At 40.9% G+C, this 22539-nt stretch overlaps 1 protein-coding gene across 6 annotated transcripts in view; it reads right to left on the reverse strand.

Annotated features, from left to right (window-relative positions):
• Window positions 1-2415: 2415 nt before the first annotated feature.
• Window positions 2416-22539, reverse strand: part of LOC139466828 (SCO-spondin-like) — a 33941-nt gene continuing 13817 nt past the window's right edge. For 4 of the 6 annotated variants that reach the window (XM_071248532.1, XM_071248536.1, XM_071248534.1 and 1 more), the window contains 9 exons: window positions 21344-21544; window positions 20239-20412; window positions 19708-19902; window positions 19081-19347; window positions 18265-18450; window positions 16635-16823; window positions 12847-13044; window positions 11363-11489; window positions 2416-4596 (listed from right to left, as the gene is read on the reverse strand). In XM_071248532.1, coding sequence (XP_071104633.1) covers window positions 4467-4596; window positions 11363-11489; window positions 12847-13044; window positions 16635-16823; window positions 18265-18450; window positions 19081-19347; window positions 19708-19902; window positions 20239-20412; window positions 21344-21544 — 1667 coding nt within the window. In that variant the 3' untranslated portion in view covers window positions 2416-4466. Of the gene's footprint in view, window positions 4597-8860; window positions 8962-9065; window positions 9092-11362; window positions 11490-12846; window positions 13045-16634; window positions 16824-18264; window positions 18451-19080; window positions 19348-19707; window positions 19903-20238; window positions 20413-21343; window positions 21545-22539 lie in introns of all 6 variants that reach the window. The other 2 variants (XM_071248537.1, XM_071248533.1) reach the window with 2 other exon arrangements.

Below are 22539 nucleotides of genomic sequence, written 5' to 3' on the forward strand. Positions count from 1 at the left end.
TTTATATTTTTTATTTGTTTACACTATATACAGCTTTTCCATTGGACACATTTTGACGTTCATCCGTTTTTCACGAGACGGTGTTCTTGAAATGACGTAAACACTGACTACTTCCACATTCCTGGGGGGAACCCCAAGCACGAATACATACGGGAAGCGTTCTTTCTGAACATTTAGACACCTTGCATTGATCTTTAACTCAGCCTTTCAGCATACACCACACCAGAGAGTTTGACTGCATGGCTGTTCACGAATATCCTCTCTACGATCCATCCCAATGAACAAAACGAAGAAATGCACATCTAAACTATTGTAGTATCGACTCGATCCGCGATACAGCTAGTTGTTGTGTGGCTGTCAGTGTAAACATGAACTGTGTATAGATAGTGATAAAAATAGTGATATAAAGCTCCGACGTTCATACAGTTTGGCCCTCAGTATATAAAGGTTCATACTCCAATGAACTCACACAAAGTGAATGTCAATTCTTATTTGACCCACATTTACTGTATGTCAAGTTACATAATTCGATGGATATTTCATTATTTACAAAGTTTACGTCGGAATTTCAAAACTTAATATAATTATAATAATACACTGTATTTAACAAAGTAGCCAACGTAGTGGATTTATTACATACTCTTTCCTGCATGTTATGCCCTTTAAATAATTGCATGAGTATGCGGTCACTATACTGACGCTAAAGTTTAGCCCTATAAAGTATAACATAATGCCTTTACTTACTTACTTACTTACGTTTGGAGATTTAACGTGCGCTTTCCGACTGGAGCGTATTTCGCACACGGGCCCGGTCGGGCCATTTAGCGTGGTTTTGAAGGGAAAATAAAGGTGTTGCAACCAGAGGGGGGTTTTAGTGGTTGCTTATATAAGTTTTGGAGATTTTGAAATTTGGAATGCATGCCTAGGGGTGTGGTAGTGTACTAAGGGAGTGTGTTGGTGTGTGTTTGTTTGTTTATGTGGTGTGGTTGAGTGTTTTTAGATGCGGATCATTAGATTGGTTTTAGTTAAGTATACGCCTAGTGCTTTAAATTTTTCTATATTGTTATGTGGATTTAGGATTGATTCTAGGGTTATGGCTTTATCTAGTTTTAGATTTGTTTGGAGTGTTGCTCGGTGGGTTTGGTAGTGCGTGCAGTGTAAGAGTGCATGTTCTATTGTTTCCAGGTGTGGGCAGTGTGGGCATTTTCCGGTTGCGTGTTTTTTTATTTTTAAGAGTTGACTGTTTAGTTTAGTGTGACCTGTTTGGAGTTTGGTGATTATTCTATCAATTTTCTTGGATGGATGGAGGATTTTAGGTTTGGTTAGAGGTTTTTTGAGGATTTTGATTATCTGTGTGTTTGTTTTTAGGTATGTCTTATGCCATTTTTGGGTGATTTTACGTTTGTTAATGCTTTTGATCTCTGCTTTAGATATTGGTAGATTAAGGCTTATTTCAGGAATTTTGAGGGATTTTTTGGCGGCTTGATCGGCGTTTTCGTTTCCATATATTCCTACGTGGGCTGGGATCCAGATAAATGCTATTTGTTTGCCTGCCTCTGTTAAGTTATTTGCGCTTTTGAGTATTTGGTTAATGAGTTTAGGGCGGTTTTTTGGTGTTTTTATTTTGGAGGGCCTGTAGTCCACTTAGTGAGTCTGTGAGTATTAGGATTTTTTTATGTTTTTTAGCATGTTGGTTATGGAGGGCGGATGCTATGCCCATTAACTCTGCAGTGAAGATGGATTGGTTGTTTGGGAGTCGATAAGACTGAGTGTTCCTATTTGGTTGTGCTATGTGGACTCCGAAACCAGTGCGATTTGTGATCGGATCCGTCTGTGTAGATGTGGCACCAATTTGGCCAGTTTTCGTGTATGTAAGCTAGTGTGGTGGATTTAGCTATGTTTGGATCGGTTTGTTTGTTTATTGAGTTTGCCAGAGATGTGTCTATTTTGGGGATTTGGGGGGCCTCCAAAGATACTCTACTCTCTCTCTACACATCACTAATTAGGTCAAAATTAGATTACGGATGTGCGATCTATGATACGCTTAGCAATAACCTAACCAAAAAACTAGACTTAATCCAATACCAAGCTCTTAAAATAGTCACACGTTCCCAACATGGCACCTCTCTCACTTCACTTCAGGCCTTAACAGGAGAAATGCCACTAAACCTACGTAGGCAACACTTAACCCTTAATTTCTGGGCCTCGTCCCAATCAAACCCTCTCATCCAAAACCTCATAAACGAAAATATCCGCCCTCGTATCCAGGCTCTAACTAGGAAGCACCCTTTACTTACTCCAATATCTCAACGAATTTTCAACTACCTAAACGAAAACCAAATAGATAACCTCCAACAAAACTGCAAACCATCAAATATATTTACCCCAAAACATAATGCCAATAAAAGACAGGTATTTGTAAGCATGCCGGTTCAAAAGTAGGCCTGTTTATTGCACACGCAGGCTGAAGGCACTCACGGACTGTTTGTTTGTTTGTTGTTTGAGGCCACACTCATCAATCGTCCAGCTATATAGGCCTGGACCAGACAATCCAGTGATTGACATTATGAGCAACGTTCTACGCAATTGGGATACGATGACATGCATCAACCAAGTCAGCGAGCTTGACCACCTGATCACATTAGTCGCCTCTAAAAACAAGCTAGGGTTGCTGAAGGCCAATTCTAACAGCGTTAAATTAACGCAGTCAAAGAAGCTTCAAGATCAGATTCGCTTTTGGTACACTGAAACATTTATCATTTAGTCTTCTGCTGTAGATCGGTTGCGTTTTAAAATTATAACACCAATTGAATTAAAGATTTTATAAATATGGTAGCATAAATATAATTTACATATGTATTAACAAGCAATACCATCCATCAATCGCATTCACACTCTACGTAAAAATGAAAATATTTAAAAAGGACATAAATGAAAATATTCTGTATGCAGTTCTACAATGACAACAAATTCTATATATAGCAAGTATATAAAAATCCACATACGACATTGATCCAATATTTTTCAGGCAGACAGACATTATTCATGTCTAACATTAACATGGCGAATAAGGTGTGTAACACGTCTCGGAAGGCTGCAAATATATAGCGTCCTGTCCAGGATGGACAGAAGGAAAACAGAAGGGTATTGTTGGTCATAGTTACATCCTGTAATACGTGTTTCAATTGGTCAGAGGCACATCTGGTTTCAAGTGTTTCCATTGGTCAGATGAACATTCTGTGTCACGTGCTTCCATTCGCCACAGGAACATCCTGTATAACGTGTTTCCATTGGTCAGAAGAACGTAGTATTACGAGTTTCCATTGGTCACAGGAACATCCTGTATAACGTTTGGTATAACGTTTAGTTTCTAAAAGTCAGAGACACTTTCTGTATCGCGCGTTCCGTTGGTTAGAGGCAGATCCTGTAGGGCGTGTTCCATTGGTTAGAGGCAGATCCTGTATCACGTGTTCCGTTGGTTAGAGGGAGATCCTGTATCACGTGTTCCGTTGGTTAGAGGCAGATCCTGTATCACGTGTTCCATTGGTTAGAGGCAGATCCTGTATCACGTGTTCCGTTGGTTAGAGTCAGATCCTGTATCACGTGTTCCGTTGGTTAGAGGCAGATTCTGTATCACGTGTTCCGTTGGTTAGAGGCATAACCTGTATTAGAGACACATTCTATTCCACCCTGTATTAGAGACACGTTCCTTTCCAATAGTCAAATGCATATCCTGAATCACGTGTATAACGTGTTTCTATTTTGTCACACACACACGTACTTTTACGATTTTCAGTGGACCATTCACATAATTTTCACAACTATTTTGTCCTTTGTGCCAAATGGAATTTGTTTCGGCGGATGATCAAGATTATCTTGCTTTGATATATTTAACGTGCGGCCTGTGACTGTACAATCCAAATAATGGCTGCGTTGTCTGTGTCCAACTTGTAACCAACACAAAACATCACACATATGACCAGGTTGTAACTAATGTGACCAACTAGTGACCCATATGACAAGTGACAAGAGTGACGTGTGACACCCGCAGGGTTTTACAGGACAATAGCAAAATGATAATGAACACAAAACATATGTACCGACATATTGATGTATTAATCATAAAAATGCATGTAGCTGTAACCTGTCGTTACATTCAACTGATATTTATCATAAATAATATCGTAGCTCACACTGTCTTTATCCCACTGTCTGAACTCATTTACCAACTTTGGTGAGAAAGTAAATAGGCAGCGTCCGACCTCACGTGATGCACATACACCCTGTTGCCAGCTTACATCTGCTTCTCCTCGTGAAGTGTGTCACCGAGGCTCCTATGATATGTGATAAGCAATGACCAGCAGGTAACATATTCAGAACATATTCACTGAAGAAGCAAATGATTTTAATTCGTTGTCTATAGTCCTCGTCAAAGGAACCCTCTATGTGCTGCATACGATGTCACCTCATGATCTCACTGCGCCATTGAAACTGGGGTCCATATATTTCCCTCTGGGAACATAGTCTGGCTGGCTTCGGGAAATACTCTCAAGTTCAAAAGAATTCATCTTATCTGCGTAGTGATGGGCTTTGGCACTGAAACGAGAGTTACGAAGTTCAAACCAAAGGTTACGATGTGAGAAAACATGTTGCCATTATGCGATATAGCAATTGTAACAATGTGAGTAAACTTGTTGCCACAGTGTGAGATATACACAATGGGAGATAATACATTGTCATAATGTGAGATGACTATTGCCACAGTTTGAGATAACACGTTGCCACAATGGGAGATAACACGTTGCCATAATGGGAGATAACACGTTGCAACAATGGGAGATAACACGTTGCAACAATGGGAGATAACCCGTTGCAACAATGGGAGATAATACGTTGAAACAATGGAAGGTAACGCGTTGCCATAATGGGAGATAACACGTTGCAACAATGGGAGATAACACGTTGCCACAATGGGAGAAAACACGTTGCAACAATGGGAGATAACACGTTGCCACAATGGGAGATAACACGTTGCCACAATGGGAGATAACACGTTGCAACAATGGGAGATAACACGTTGCAACAATGGAAGATAACACGTTGTCACAATGGGATATAACACGTTGCCACAAAGGAAGATAACACGTTGTCACAATGGGAGACATCACGTTGTCACAATGGGATATAACACGTTGCAACGATGGGAGATAACACGTTGCCACAATGGGAGAAAACACGTTGCAACAATGGGAGATAACACGTTGCAACAATGGGAGATACCAATTGCCACAATGGGAGCAAAAGACGTTGCCACAATGGGAGATAATACATAGAGATACAGCTGTTTAAGAAAGACACACATGATCACGTTCTGTATTCCTGCAAAACACAGGTGTAGAAGTAAATTTGTAAACTCTGGAAAGATATGTGTCGGACATACAACAAAACACAAAGGCGTGATATACATGTACTTGTGAAGACACATGCAGGATTAGACGTTAACATGTTGAATGTGTCTTGATATCAGCTTCGTGCTGTTATCAGCCACATACATTTTATCAAGGCATTTTTAAAGACAAAACACATATATATCCAAATGTTATTTTAGTACTAGAATCTGAACTTTACTGAGAAAGTGTTACCCCAAATATAACATTTGTTACATTTGACCAGTTTCTAAATGGCATGGTGGGAACACGTTTATATTCATTTTGCAAATGACATTATATTTGTATGTCACCTTTGAAAGTGAGGATACCAAAGGAAACAAAGACTCCCAATCGAGGTCATGTGACAACACACATAGCAAAAATAAAATCGGCTTTGAACAATTTGCCCCTGAAGACCAACAATCAAATACAATTATCACTGGAAACACCAATACTTCCCGTTTCACTAGCCAACACTAATATAGTAATACACCCTAATAACTAGCAAACATCTATACACCTCAAATTCAACACACCTAATCCAACATCTTGCCAACACCAATATACTCTTGATAACTGTAAACACCCATATAAACTGTAACTGTGCAACACCAATAACCCCTAATCACTGTGCAACACCAACATACAGCTCATTACTGACCAACACCAGTATGCCTCTTATCACTGACAAATACACACATATCCCTCATCGCGTCCCAACACCAGTATACCCCTAATCACTGGCAAATACCTATATACAACTTATCACTGGCCAACACCTATATACAACTTGTCACTGGCCAACACCTATAAGCCCTCATCATTGACCAACACCAATACACTCCTAATCCCAGGCCAACACCAATATACAACTAATCACTGGCCAACACCTATAAACCCTCATCATTGACCAACACCAATACACCCCTCGTCCCAGGTCAACAGCACTATATAACTAATCACTGCCCAACGCCATTATGCCCCTTATATCACTGACAAATATACATATACCCCTCATCGCTGTCCAACACCAATATACCCCTAATCACGGGCCAACAGCAATATACCCCTCATCGATGACCAACACCAATACACCCCTAGTCCCAGGTCAACAGCAATATACAACTAATCACTGCACAACGCCATTATGCCCCTTATATCACTGACAAATATACATATACCCCTCATCGCTGTCCAACACCAATATACCCCTCATCGCTGACCAACACCAATATACCCCTAATCACGGGCCAACAGCAATATACCCTTCTCACTGACCAACACCAATATACCCCTAATCACGGGTCAACAGCAATATACCCTTCTCACTGACCAACACCAATATACCCCTAATCACTGACCAACACCAATACACCCCTAATCACGGGCCAACAGCAATATACCCATCTCACTGACCAACACCAATATACCCCTAATCACTTGTCAACACCAATATACCCCTAATCACGGGCCAACAGCAATACATCCTTCTTACTGACCCTAATCACTGGTCAACACCAATATACCCTTCTCACTGACCAACACCAATATACCCCTTATCACTGGTCAAACCAATATACACCTTATCTGTGACCATCACCAAGAACACATTTGCATGCATGAGACGACTGGCTTGTTAGATGGCATAGGTGATATTGCTGTTAGTATGCGTCATTAACTACCGGTCCATGTATGTCATAACTGGGATTGAAACCCCTTGTACACATGTCAGTGTTTCTAATCGGTCGAATGCTATATCATTGTTATGGGCGTGGTTTATGAATCGGTGATATTGTGTTGAAATCAAAAGGAGTGAACTCGTCCACTCTACAACTAGAAAAGAAGATGAATGCTCAAGCAAATATGTTCATGATGTTTACATATATATTTCGACACATTTGTCTATTTTTAAAACAAAAACGATAAATGCGATATACATCTAATTGCTATATTTACCGACACGGATGATTCTGTTACACTTTGTCATAAAGCATAATAATATCATCGGGGGCAAGGGTGGCCCAGTCGTCTAAGGCGCCGCAATTCGCTATGCCGAGTTGCGTCCCTTGGGCACGCCATAATCCTATGATTGTGGGTTCGAATCCCGGTTCGCCCCGATTATGTTTCTAGGTTTGTCAGCACCATACCCGTACTCGTGGGTTTCACCGAAGTGGTAAACGTCTGAGACCTGCATCACTTTGGGCTTTCCTCCCACATTAAGCTGACACGCAGTGATATAACTGGAATAGTGTTAAAAGTGGCGTTACACGAAACTCACTCACTAATAATATCATCTGTTTGTTATGTTGTGTGAATGGTTAACAATGAAAGATAAAGACTGTTTAACCTAGGAGTAATAGTTGTAACACATAATCTTGAGAGTTGAAACTTTTGTGACAAATATATTCTTTGTTATTACATTTGAGAACTGAAAGCAGCACGAATGTACGTATGAATCCTCATCAGACTGTATGAACTGGAGTGTTTCTCTGGCAGAGGTTGAGCAGTGTATTGTATTATACCAACATACAGCAATACTTTACGTAATAATGTGGAAAGGGCACTGTGCGATATCGCAGTTTATTCAGGATACCGTGTTAGACGCGGTGCAATACTACTTCTTAAATAACGGGGAGGGGACACTGTGTCATGCTGTCAGCGTCAACTATTAACGGTTACCACTATTGATAATTAGATTAGTAATACAATTATGACAATATGCATTGCATCGTGTAACAGTTTCGTGTAGTAGTAATGTAATAGCTGTTCTCCAGGCGAATTCCGTTATATCAAATCAACCAACCCAAAGAAACCTTTCAACAAGGCTAGCATCTCCATAGCAAACAAAAACTCAGATAAATTCCGATTCCATAGGTTCTATGCCCGATAATATATTTATCAATCTGTTAGGGATTTATAAATACTGTCCCGAAAATGCATTGAACAATTAAGCCTCATGACATAGCTAAGAAATGAGTTGTATGACCTGACGAAAGTGTGCTGTGGGTCCCCGGAAAAGGAAAGACATTGTCTGGAAGCTCGTGATAACATGGAGCGGGATACACACGGAAACAAGTCTCACATTGTCAGCACCTATTCCAACCTGAGTAGGCGTTATCACGGATAGCCTGACCAATCTAGCAATCCGGTCATGTTAACGACGTACAACAAAAATAACATGTCCCCAATTCCTACTTGCGAAAGGGAGGATGCCAATTTATAAGCAATGGGGAACAGTTTGTCACAAGAAAGTCAAGATAAATGTCACCAGAAAGGTAATTACATTCCCCACCCTTTGTCCATTTTGTTAGCTTAATCTCAGCGTTATGTACAGAGTATTTGATAAACGTCATTGTGTATTGACCTAACGGAAGTCGCCTGTAGGTGTTTGGTAGATATATGCGAGCCCTATGTAGCCGAGCTACGAATACCTTCTCTGGTCTAATCATTGAACTAAAACCCGTCTTTGTCCAAATGATATATTTTCAGAAGCTCATGTTTAGCTTTTGTTTTCACTTTTGATGTGGTGGTTCTGAAATCAGATAAAGTTTGTTGTGCAATTAAACGCAAATGCATGTTGATATATCAGGTTACATAAGCCGAGTACATAGTTACTTAATCATGAAACAGACATACAGTTGTCATTTTTCTTGGGTAACGGTCTGCAACAGAAAAGGGAAAGAAACAGAGATATGAGGGTAGATTATTTGTGTGAAGGTGACGAGTGCGGACTGGAGTTGGGGTTTAGTGGTGCTGTGCATGAAGCGCTGGTCTCTATCCGACACTCCACGGAGGGTTGAAAACTTACAAAATGGCGTAAAGAATATTGACACTCAAGCGGTGTAACGTACACTGGTAGAATATCGAACGTTAATGGAAAACATGTGTCATAACACTTGCATTGGTTTGACTGACTAATAGGTGAACTTCGTAAGAAAATTCCAAAGTTTCTTTAACGTTATAAGATTATTATATAAGTTTATTCATTGAAACAAAGTGCATATATGATGTATTTGCATGATAAACACATCAGTTGTTCTAGGTGTAGATATGTGTAAAAACAGTTTCTCTTAGAATTACAATATACTGGACGAAACATAACTAAGGATAAGATATATGGATGAACAACGTCCTTATTACAATAAGGAGCGACGTTTCGGTGATCACTTGCTTGATAAAGGTGTTAGAACATATAGTCCAATAGAACCTATAAAAAAGCTGTCTATTTAGCTATCACTATATTTCATCGACAACCAAACCTGTTTGTCACGGGTTGCATAATGCTACCCCTGCGTCACAGGGCCATGTGACACAGTTGAACCAATCAACTCAACTCGAAAGGTGCGTGATTCCCGTGCAACCTTTCGAGTTGAGTTGATTGGTTCAACTGTGTCACATGGCCCTGTGACGATGGGGTAGCATTATGCAACCCGTGACGAACAGGTCTGGTTGTTGATGAAATATAGTGATAGCTAAATAGACAGCTTTTTTATTCATGCACCGGTTGTCTTTAAATGTAATATCCAGTTATGTATGATTGTTTAATAATCTCATACCAACTTTGACTGGAGTAGGTCCGAAAGTTTTTCAGATATTGTAGTAAACGTCGGTACCTTAAATTTCCTTCCAGACTATACACCGAAACGTCGCTTCAAATTGTAATAAAGAAGTTGTTCATCCATATATCCTATCCTTAATTAGTACTCCAGCTACTAAATGCCTCTCAAAGAATTTGAAAGAAACATAGCCTAACAAAGAGGATAAATCTGGCCTTTGAAAATCCATGTATACAAATTCAATATAGACGAATATATTGTGTGGTTTTATGTAGAATAGATGACAAGAACTAAAGTATGAAGGATCTCGGATTACAATGTAATCTGACTCCATACAGCGCTCGTTTTTCACAAAAAAAATCTAAAACATTTGTCTAGGTAACCCAAACTTGCTGATGAGATTGTAATACCACCCAAATCATATTTTGCCTATCATGTTGGTAATCCCGTCAGATATGTAAACTGGCTCCCCAATCAACTTTTTAAGTATTTTCTACATGCAATCATTTATGCATGACAAACGCCGCCGCTGGTTGATCTTCAGCAATGAAAATTCACTATTTCGAAAATAAAAATGACGATAACCACCCGCAATCCTGACGTTTTCTAAATTGTGCTTGTTGTACTAACATATCTGTCTGCTCCTTGCTCATTTCGAACTAGCGCGCACTACGAACACACCAACCTGACGGGAGTCGAACTCACCAGTTCAGACGAAGCAGCCAAGTTGTAAACTCGCGACGGCAAGTCAAATCACTTGTCATTTCAACGTACAACGCGTTGTTGCATCGATTTTATACAGCACGGTAGGCGATTATGCAGTGAAAGAACACAATGGCCAAAAGCGTTAATTTCCAAAATAATGTAGCGGTCTCTACGGGTGTTTTGATAAATCGGATGACGGATCTATGTTTACATTTTGCACATAATGTATCTTTACGCAATGCACTCTTATTATATGGACACATAAGCATTATGTACTTTTTCTGATAATTGGTCAAAATCACTGTTGATAATATATATGGGATACAAAACTCGTTCTTATTCCATATCAAGTTTATATGTATGTTCCTCCTGAAATATTTGTTTCAAATCTACGGACAAGTAAATATTTTTCCAATCGGGACATACAGTTTATATGAAATGGAAATGTCGTTCATATGAGTTAAATATAACGCCAAGTCTTACACAAACCTCTCTACCCCACTACCCTCGCCCCAACCAACTTTAGACAAATCCAACCCAACCCAACCAGACCCTGATCTGCTCAATTTTGCAAAAGAAAACTCCACGTGAATATACATATGAACACAGCTAACACACGCGACAAATATTTGACACAGCTGAAAGAGGTTATCGGGTGAAAGGTCTACTCACTCTTTTCTGCAGTTCCACAAGCAACAGGCGACAATGATGATGATGAGGCAGACGCCGATAGCGATGATAGCGGCGATCAGACCAATGTACAAACCGTCTCTCTCCAGTGTGAAAGAAGAGTTTTTTCCTAAACACAGAATGTGTCAATAGTCAAAACAACAGTATGTATGCCACTTGCAAAAACAACAATATGCAACAAGTCAAAAGAACTATAGCCACGTGCCAAAACTATAATATGCCACTTGCAAAACAACAAATTGTCACTTGTCAAAACAAGAATATGCCACTTGTAAAAACAACAATATGCTATTTGTCAAAACAAGAATATGTCACTTGTCAAACCAACAATATGCCACTTGTCAAAACAACAAAACAATAATATGCCACTCGTAAAAACAACAATATACCACTTGTCAAAACAACAATATGCCACTCGTCTAAACAACACTATGCCACTTGTCAAAACAACAATATGTCACTTGTCAAAACAACAATATTCCACTTGTCAAAACAACACTATGCCACTTGTCAAAACATCAATGTGTCACTTGTCAAAAACAAGATATGCCACTTGTCATAACAACAATATTCCACTTGTCAAAACAACAATATGTCACTTGTTAAAACAACAATATGTCACTTGTCAAAACAATATTCCACTTGTCAAAACAAGAAGATGACACTTGTGAAAACAACATTATGCTATTTGTCAAAACAAGAATATGTCACTTGTCAAACCAACAATATGCCACTTGTCAAAACAACAAAACAATAATATGCCACTTGTAAAATCAAGAATATACCACTTGTCAAAACAACACTATGCCACTCGTCTAAACAACACTATGCCACTTGTCAAAACAACAATATGTCACTTGTCAAAACAACAATATTCCACTTGTCAAAACAAAAATATGTCACTTGTCAAAACAAGAATATGCCACTTGTCAAAACAACAATTTGTCACTTGTTAAAACAACAATATGTCACTTGTTAAAACAACAATATGTCACTTGTCAAAACAATATGTCACATGTCAAAACAACAATATGTCACTTGTGAAAACAACAATATATAACTTGTCAAACAACAATATGTCACTCGTCAAAACAACAGTATGCCACTTGTCGAAACAACAATTTGTCACTTGTCAAAACAACAATCTGCCACTTATCAAAACAATATTACATGTATTAAACTTGTTAAACCTACAATATGTCACTTGTCAAAACATCATGCCAGGCTATTGCACAGAAAAGTTGGGGTCAGAGTTGGCAATGTTTATATTATATTCTGTGAAACCTTTACAAACACCACCATATTTACCGAAAAGTTAGCAGTAGAAATATTTTGGGTGAAGGACAGGGGTAAGGATAACAAATATGGCAAGGCTGTGAACCCACGACCGAAGGGTCCTTGCTTGGATAAGGGGACTAAATCTGCGAATAACATTAAACAAAGAAATACATAAAACAGCCCCTCACCCGTTGACGGACAATCCCCTAGTCCACAGTTCACCACTTTAGATTCATACAGGTGGAGTACACAGGCGCGACCTCCATTCTTCGGTTCCGGATTGGTGCAGTTCCGGTGTCTGTCCGTAGTCCTAGTTGCCCCCTTACCGCAGGTTGCCGAGCAGGATCTGTTGACCCAGGGCACCCATTCAGTCTCACCACCATCAACTGAAATAAGTGGTCAGCATCTTTGAAACGAACATTTCCTAGATGAGAACTACATGGGCAGGGGCGGTTGGGTAGCCTAGTGGTTAAAGTGTTCACTCGTCTCGCCGAAAACCCGTGTTCGATTCCCAAATGGAATACATTTTTAAAATTATTAAATCCTTAGTTTCATTTTCTCACAAGTGTTATATGGCAGAATATATTATTTTGTCCTTCCCCCTAAACTGAGGAATACCTAAATGTAAGATGTCACTGTGAGTTCTGTCTTCTTCTGATCCATTGGGAGATGTATTGATTTGGATAAAGCAAGGATCTCAAATCTAAATAGCAGTTTAACAAAACTATTTTTTTACAATTTACTGTGTGTCTATTTATCTACGCCAATGTACTTGTCTACATTGCTTCAATTACAGGCAACTATACCTTTTTACTTGCTCTTGCATGTCACTGTACCCGCCCATTTGCGCACCTACACATTTGACTGTACCAGCCTATTTGCACACACATACATGCCACTGTACCCGCCTATTGCACACATATACATGCCATTGCACCCGTCTATTTGCACACATATACATGTCACTGTACACGTCTATTTGCACACATATACATCCCACTGCACCCGTCTATTTGCACAAACATACATGTCACTGTACCCGCCTATTGCACACATATACATGTCATTGCACCCGTCTATTTGAACACATATACATGCCACTGTACCCGTCTATTTGCACACATATAAATCTCACTGTACCAGCCTATTTGCACAAATACACATGTCACTGTACCCGTCTATTTGCACACATATACATGTCACTGTACCAGCCTATTTGCACACACATACATGCCACTGTACCCGCCTATTTGCACACACATACATGCCACTGTACCCGCCTATTTGCACACACATACATGCCACTGTACCCGTCTATTTGCACACATATACATGTCACTGTATCAGCCTATTTGCACACATATACATGCCACTGTAACCGTCTATTTGCACACATATACATGCCAATGTAACCGTCTATTTGCACACATATACATGTCACTGTACCTGCCTATTTGCACACATATACATGCCACTGCACCCGTCTATTTGCACACGTATACATGTCATTGTACCCGTCTATTTGCACATATATACATGTCACTGTACCCGTCTATTTGCATACATATACATGTCACTGTACCCGTCAATTTGCACACATATACATGTCACTGTACCAGCCTATTTGCACACATATACATGTCATTGTACCAGCCTATTTCCACACATATACATGTCAGTGTACCAGCCTATTTGCACACATATACATGTCATTGTACCCGTCTATTTGCACACATATACATGTCACTGTACCAGCCTATTTGCACACATATACATGTCATTGTACCCGCCTATTTGCACACATATACATGTCACTGTACCAGCCTATTTGCACACATATACATGCCACTGCACCCGTCTACTTGCACAAACATACATGTCACTGTACCCGCCTATTGCACACATATACATGTCACTGTACCCGTCTATTTGCACACATATACATGTCACTGTACCCGCCTATTGCACACATATACATGCCATTGCACCCGTCTATTTGAACACATATACATGCCACTGTACCCGTCTATTTGCACACATATAAATCTCACTGTACCAGCCTATTTGCACAAATACACATGTCACTGTACCCGTCTATTTGCACACATATACATGTCACTGTACCAGCCTATTTGCACACACATACATGCCACTGTACCCGCCTATTTGCACACACATACATGCCACTGTACCCGCCTATTTGCACACACATACATGCCACTGTACCCGTCTATTTGCACACATAAACATGTCACTGTATCAGCCTATTTGCACACATATACATGCCACTGTAACCGTCTATTTGCACACATATACATGCCACTGTAACCGTCTATTTGCACACATAATCATGTCACTGTACCTGCCTATTTGCACACATATACATGCCACTGCACCCGTCTATTTGCACACGTATACATGTCATTGTACCCGTCTACTTGCACATATATACATGTCACTGTACCCGTCTATTTGCATACATATACATGTCACTGTACCCGTCAATTTGCACACATATACATGTCACTGTACCAGCCTATTTGCACACATATACATGTCATTGTAACCGCCTATTTGCACACATATACATGTCAGTGTACCAGCCTATTTGCACACATATACATGTCATTGTACCCGTCTATTTGCACACATATACATGTCACTGTACCAGCCTATTTGCACACATATACATGTCATTGTACCCGCCTATTTGCACACATATACATGTCACTGTACCAGCCTATTTGCACACATATACATGCCACTGCACCCGTCTACTTGCACACATATACATGTCATTGTAACCGTCAATTTGCATACATATACATGTCACTGTACCCGTCAATTTGCACACATATACATGTCATTGTACCAGCCTATTTGCACACATATACATGTCATTGTACCCGCCTATTTGCACACATATACATGTCAGTGTACCAGCCTATTTGTACACATATACATGTCATTGTACCCGTCTATTTGCACACATATACATGTCACTGCACCCGTCTACTTGCACACATATACATGTCATTGTACCCGTCTATTTGCACACATATACATGTCACTGTACCCGTCTATTTGCACAGATATACATGTTACTGTACCAGCGTATTTGCACACATATACATGTCATTATACCGGTCTATTTGCACACATATACATGTCACTGTACCAGCCTATTTGCACACATATACATGTCACTGCACCCGCCTATTTGCACACATATACATGTTATTGTACCCGCCTATTTGCACACATATACATGTCACTGTACCCGTCTATTTGCACACATATACATGTCACTGTACCCGTCTATTTGCACACATATACATGTCACTGTACCCGCCTACTTGCACACATATACATGTCATTGTACCAGCCTATTTGCACACACATACATGTCATTGTTCCCGTCTATTTGCACACATATACATGTCACTGTACCAGCCTATTTGCACACATATACATGTCATTGTACCCGCCTATTTGCACACATATACATGTCACTGTACCAGCCTATTTGCACAGATATACATGCCACTGCACCCGTCTACTTGCACACATATACATGTCATTGTACCCGTCTATTTACACACATATACATGTCACTGTACCCGTCTATTTGCACAGATATACATGTCACTGTACCAGCCTATTTGCACACATATACATGTCATTGTACCCGTCTATTTGCACACATATACATGTCACTGTACCAGCCTATTTGCACACATATACATGTCATTGTACCCGCCTATTTGCACATATATACATGTCACTGTACCCGCCTATTTGCACACATATACATGCCACTGCACCCGTCTATTTGCACACATATACATGTCATTGTACCCGCCTATTTGCACATATATACATGTCACTGTACCCGTCTATTTGCACACAGAAACATGTCACTGTACCCGCCTATTTGCTAACCTATATCTACTACTGTCAGGTTCTATTCACGTACCTTCACATCCGGGCATTATACACGATGATGTCCGTGTCTCGGAATCCAGCCCTGAACACTGTAGGCCGCCGTTCTGTGGTCGAGGATTAGTGCATGAGCGAGTTCTTGTGTCTGTCTGTGTTCCACGATCACAAGAACCTGAGCAAGAGCCCCTGACCCAGTCGCTCCAGAGAGTGTAACCCCCATTCACTGAAATACAGAATAATCGGTTACCTCCGTTATAAGCTCAAATGGCCCAACTGTGATGAAATTTATATGAATGGATCGCTGAAAGTCAATGATGACACCTTGCGAAAAGAGGCTTGTTCGCCGGCGCGTGCGTGCGTGCGTGCGCGCGCGCGCGTGCGTGTGTGTGTGTGTGTGTGTGTGTGTGTGCGCGTGTGCGTGTGTGTATATGTGTCCGTGTGTGTGTCTGTGTGCGCGTGTGTGTGCGTGTGCGTGTGTGTGTGCGTGTGCATGTATGTAGGAGAGTAATGGGCATGCAATGACACGACGTGTGGTGATAGGTCGTCTTAAGCTTGTAACCACACAGGGAACCCGACACCATCTGGAGCGGGACGATCTAATGATGGCATCACTAGCCTAACCTTTCACAGCACGAGGGGTGTGTGTCCGATGTTCAGGAAATAAACAAATAGTAAATATCATCGAAACAGAGACAAAATGTCTTGTGAGTGACCGCCACTCCTTCTTCAAGATTATCTTCCAAAAAATGATTTATTTTAACCTTTAAATGTCACAGTGCACTAGGTTGTGATAGTTTAGCCCACCTGTACATGCCACGGTGCACTGTGTTGTAATATTATAGCCTACCTGTACATGTCACAGCGAACTGTGTTGTGATAGTTTAGCCTACCTGTACGTGTCACGGTGCACTGTGTTATGATAGTTTAGCCTACCTGTACATGTCACGGTGCACTGTGTTGTGATAGTGTAGCCCACCTGTACATGTCACGGTGCACTGTGTTGTGGTAGTTTAGCCCACCTGTACATGTCACGGTGCACTGCGTTGTGATAGTTTAGCCTACCTGTAAATGTCACGGTGCACTGTGTTGTGATAGTGTAGTCCACCTGTACATGTCACGGTGCACTGTGTTGTGATAGTTTAGCTCACCTGTACATGTCACGGTGCACTGTGTTGTGGTAGTTTAGCCCACCTGTACATGTCACGGTGCACTGTGTTGTGGTAGTTTAGCCTACCTGTACATGTCACGGTGTACTGTGTTGGGGTAGTTGAGTCTACCTGTACATGTCACGGTTCACTGTGTTTTGATAGTTTAGCCTACCTGTACATGTCACGGTGCACTGTGTTGTGATAGTGAAACCTACCTGTACATGTCACGGTGCACTGTGTTGTGATAGCTTAGCCTACCTGTACATGTCACGGTGCACTGTGTTGTGATAGTGTAACCTACCTGTACATGTCACGGTGCACTGTGTTGTGGTAGTTTAGCCTAACTGTACATGTCACGGTGCACTGTGTTGTGAAAGTTTAGCCTACCTGTACATGTCACGGTGCATTGTTTTGCAACATTATAGCCTCCCTGTACATGTCACGGTGCACTGTGTTGTGGTAGTTTAGCCTACCTGTACATGTCACGGTGCACTGTGCTGTGGTAGTTTAGCCTACCTGTACAGGTCATGGTGCATGGAGTTGTTCTAGTCTCTGACGTTGGCCCTGAACATGGTTGACCTCCGTTCTGAGGCGAAGGACTGGTGCACGTGCGTCTTCTTGTGTCCGTCGTCATCCCGTCTCCGCACGTCACTGAACACTGACCACTGGTCCACATGCCCCATACACTGAAGCCGCCATCGACTGTAACAATGTGCATCAAGCACATGTTCTTATCAATGTAACCGATAAGAGCTAATGTTACACAAATAACTATCAATGTAAGAGCAAACATTATACAGACCTATTGATGTTCTGATCGTTTATTAATACCATGGTTCGATATCAGATGTTTGTTTGTTAGTTTGTTGCTTAACGCCGTACTCAGCAATATTCTAGCTATATGTCGGCGGTCTGTAAATAATCGAGTCTGGACCAGATAATCCAGTGATTAACATCACTAGCATCGATCCACGTAATGGGGATACGATGACATGCATCAACCAAGTCAGCGAGTCTGACCACCCGATCCCTCTAACGACAAGCTTACGACTCGCTTTTTATGGCAAGCATGGGTTGCCGAAGACCTATTCTTCCCCTGATCTCCACGTGCCTATCAGGTGTTATAGCCGATTGTACATGTGTCAGTGTAGCAAAGTATCTGTATAATTCACGGGGTGTACGATGACTCAGGAAGCAAGTACAAACTACAATGGTGTCATACATCACAGGAAGGAACTACATGAGTTTAACCTAAGGCCAGGATTCGAATCACGGGATCTTAAAAGCGGAGGTTTTATTATAAAAGGAAGGTAGGTTATTGACAGTCAATACCAGGGGTTGTGGATCGAAGAGTGAGAGCAGCAGTTGTTGTCTCGCCGTTGACGACGAAGGAGTAGTTGCCAACGTCAGACGCCTGTACATTGGAGATTGTCAACCTCTGGGTCCGCCCGATGGATTCGATAAGCGTTTTAGGTGAAGTAGTAAGTGTGTTGCCATTCTTTTGCCAGTAGCCGACAGCGTTGTCTTGGTTCAAGGTTGCTTCAAAGACAACCGCCCCACCAGGGACCGCAGATTGACTCTGCAGCTGGGACTGAATGGCTGAAGTAGACAGATTTACAGGTACAGTAAACACCTTTTATAACAAACACGCTTATTACTAACTGACAAATATAACGGACATATCTTTTAGTCCCGACCATTTGTTGTATTATTGATGTACATATGCTTATAACGAACTACGGTTATTACGAACTAAAAGTAGTGGTCCCTTCGAGTTCGTTATAACCGTAGTTTACTGTACAACAACAATTCAAAACCAAATAAATATTCGTACATCTATCACACCTGTTGAAGATTCAACCTTTCTTAAAGGGATCGTGAATAATTCAGTGTCTAATTATTATATTTTTACTACAAGTCTCGTATTTACAAATCTTCTACAGAGCCGTTGTCACTCACCACCGCACACTGGCAGGTTACAATTCTCCTGCGATGTCTGCTGGGTGTCGCCCACACAGTTACTGCCCCCGAACGACGGGGCTGGGTTGGTGCATGTCCGGGTGCGGATGAGTGTCTTCATGACGTCAGGTCCACATGTCTCCGTGCAGGGAGTTGTTGTGGTCCACATGCTCCACTGAGTTAACCCGCCATCAACTACGCATCAAAGAAGTTGTTAACAGTTAAAACTCAATTATTTATTTTATTTATATGTGCCTCCTTCATGTCTTGACACTTTTATCACATAGATTCTCAGAAAGCCTTGCACGAGTTTACACAACAGTGTTAAGACTACTACTAGGAGTCGAATGATGCTTCAGCTTCGTTTACGAAATTTGTCTTTATGGAATTGTCATTACATTTCTAAAAAATAACTATTTTCTCGTCTCTCTATTTAGTAAATGTTAAAAAATATAATTCAAAGCATGACAATGCGCATGTCGGAATGACATGATTATGTATATTCAAAAGGAATTTACAATGGTCACTTACCTGGACAAAAACTGTCCATACAAATAACTGTCCTGGTCTCCTCTAATGACTGTGTACAGGTACTGCCGCTGTTGCATGTTCTGCTGCGTCTCTGAGTATGGAAGACTGCACGGCCACAGGTAGCGGGGCAGGAGGGATTGCTCCAGTTGCTCCACTCGGACACTCCGCCATCACCTGTGAGAAACAGAAATGTCGAGGTCAAAAAACCTCATCGTAGTCTGTTGCAGATCAAGACGATGCCTTCAAAAGCAGCTTATGAGGGTTATCTCCCTTTATGGAATCCATGATTAACGTGCTTTGTAAGGCAGACATCTGCCTGTACTCGGTCTGGTAGACCATGAAATCTACATGTTCACCACCTCATTACATTTGTATGTTCATTGGAGAATCTCACCTAAGTGTCTATTGATATGAAATATATCGATCTACACAAGTCGATAAAAGTTTAATACTCCTCGGTAAGCCTCGGGGTTTTAAAATTTTATCGACGAGTGTTGATACATTTGATTTCCAAAGACACAAGGGTGATATTCTATTGATCATCCAACAACATTCTTCCTACTTTTTCAGTTTGAAGTCAGTAATAAGCAGTGTGAAAAGTACTGCTAACAGCTTCAGTAGCAGAGTCATTAGTGATTTCATTTGATTGTGGTGTGATGGTTACCAATGACGTCACAATGGTCTGAAAAGCGATATCTACAATGTAAATATTGCTTGATCTCACTCAAGGATAGCTCCTGTGGGAGCCAGGTTTGGATGATAAAGACCATTCCTTCTGTCCTGAAGACCAATAGTTGGTACCTGGTATACCTCCCTGTCGCTCTGATGGAACTCAGAGATAATATTAATCTCTTCCACACAACACTAGAATGGCCTTAGGTAGTATACCATGTCCCATCTGGTGGTTAAGATAATATGTCAGTTGTACTGTAAAAACTTGAAACGTGTACCTTATCCCATTTGGAAGTTTAGATAATATGTCGGAACTTGCCCGACACACGGTAACTGTTGCCATCCCCTGGGTGATGAAACAAGTTCACTTCTGATAGATACGTGCAGGTTTTGTCTCAAACAGTGGGTGTCAGTCCATTATTGTTGTACTTACCACAAGTCGACGGTCCACACTCAACTTCATTACTTTGTCCAGGCTGACCAGGGCAGGTAGCTCCACCATTGCTGGGAGCTGGGTTATCACAGGACCTGCTTCTGGTGACGGTGTGTCTGGCTGTAGGACCACACGAGGCAGGACAAGGGGGACTACTCCACTGTGTCCACGCACCCCAGTTTCCGTTTACTGCACCTGAAACTATTTCGGAACTAATCCTTACACACTGAAGTGTATTAATCGTTGGTATTATATGGTGTCAGCAATGTCTCCGAAACACACGTGTACTCGTTTATATTAAGGGTCGCATGAACTAAAACCCATTTTGTTAGAGATCATAATAACCTCTGAATTGACATGGGGAGACTCGAATCTGTTTTATTGTAACATATACCAGATATTTGAGTATAGAATGTTGTTTGAAGAGAGAGAGACAGAGAGTGGGTATGTATACATTGGCTATTTCTTAGTTTTTCTATCAACAATTGCTGAAAACAAACTTTAACTCTTTGAAATAAACATGAAATATGTCAAACCTCCTTGGATGCTCAACCCCCACGCGCGTTAGGTCTTACCCAAACACCATAGAGACAATTCCACCACTAAAATAGAATGAACTCACTCACGCAAGTGGGTTTTCGTAAAGTCAGATATTGGTCAAATATTTAACAGCGATCGACCAGTAAGGACAATCTTTAAGAAATCCAGGTGTTAATCCTCTCTGAAAGTGTGTTTCACCATCTGGGCTTGCCGCCCATCCACATGAACTCCATGACGCCAGGATGTGTTTTAGTAAGTCAACTATTAAAGTGAGTATAGTTTTACGCTGCCTTTATCAACATTCCAGCAATATCGCGGCAGGGTACACCAGAAATGGGATTCAGCTATTTTGGGAATCGAACTCGGGCCTTCGGCGTGACATGCGAACACTTAAACCAATGGGCCTCCACACTGACCCCATAAACTATCAGAAAAACAACATAATTGAATTTCCAGATTTAAGGTTACCCTCCACAAGTTGTGAATTCTACACTTTCATCAAAGTGATTAAACTACTAAGCGAAGTGAAAAGTCGTTATGTTTGAAACGTACACTACAGTGCATCAAGCATGTTAGTTGGTAAGTAGGATATAGCGTAAACTCGCTATGATATAGATTCTCAAGTCAGGTAAAATGATTAATCAAAGTGCTCGAAT

Source organism: Haliotis cracherodii, unplaced genomic scaffold (genome assembly GCF_022045235.1).
Source record: "Haliotis cracherodii isolate W230 unplaced genomic scaffold, xgHalCrac1.p SCAF_19, whole genome shotgun sequence".
NCBI lineage: Eukaryota > Metazoa > Mollusca > Gastropoda > Lepetellida > Haliotidae > Haliotis > Haliotis cracherodii.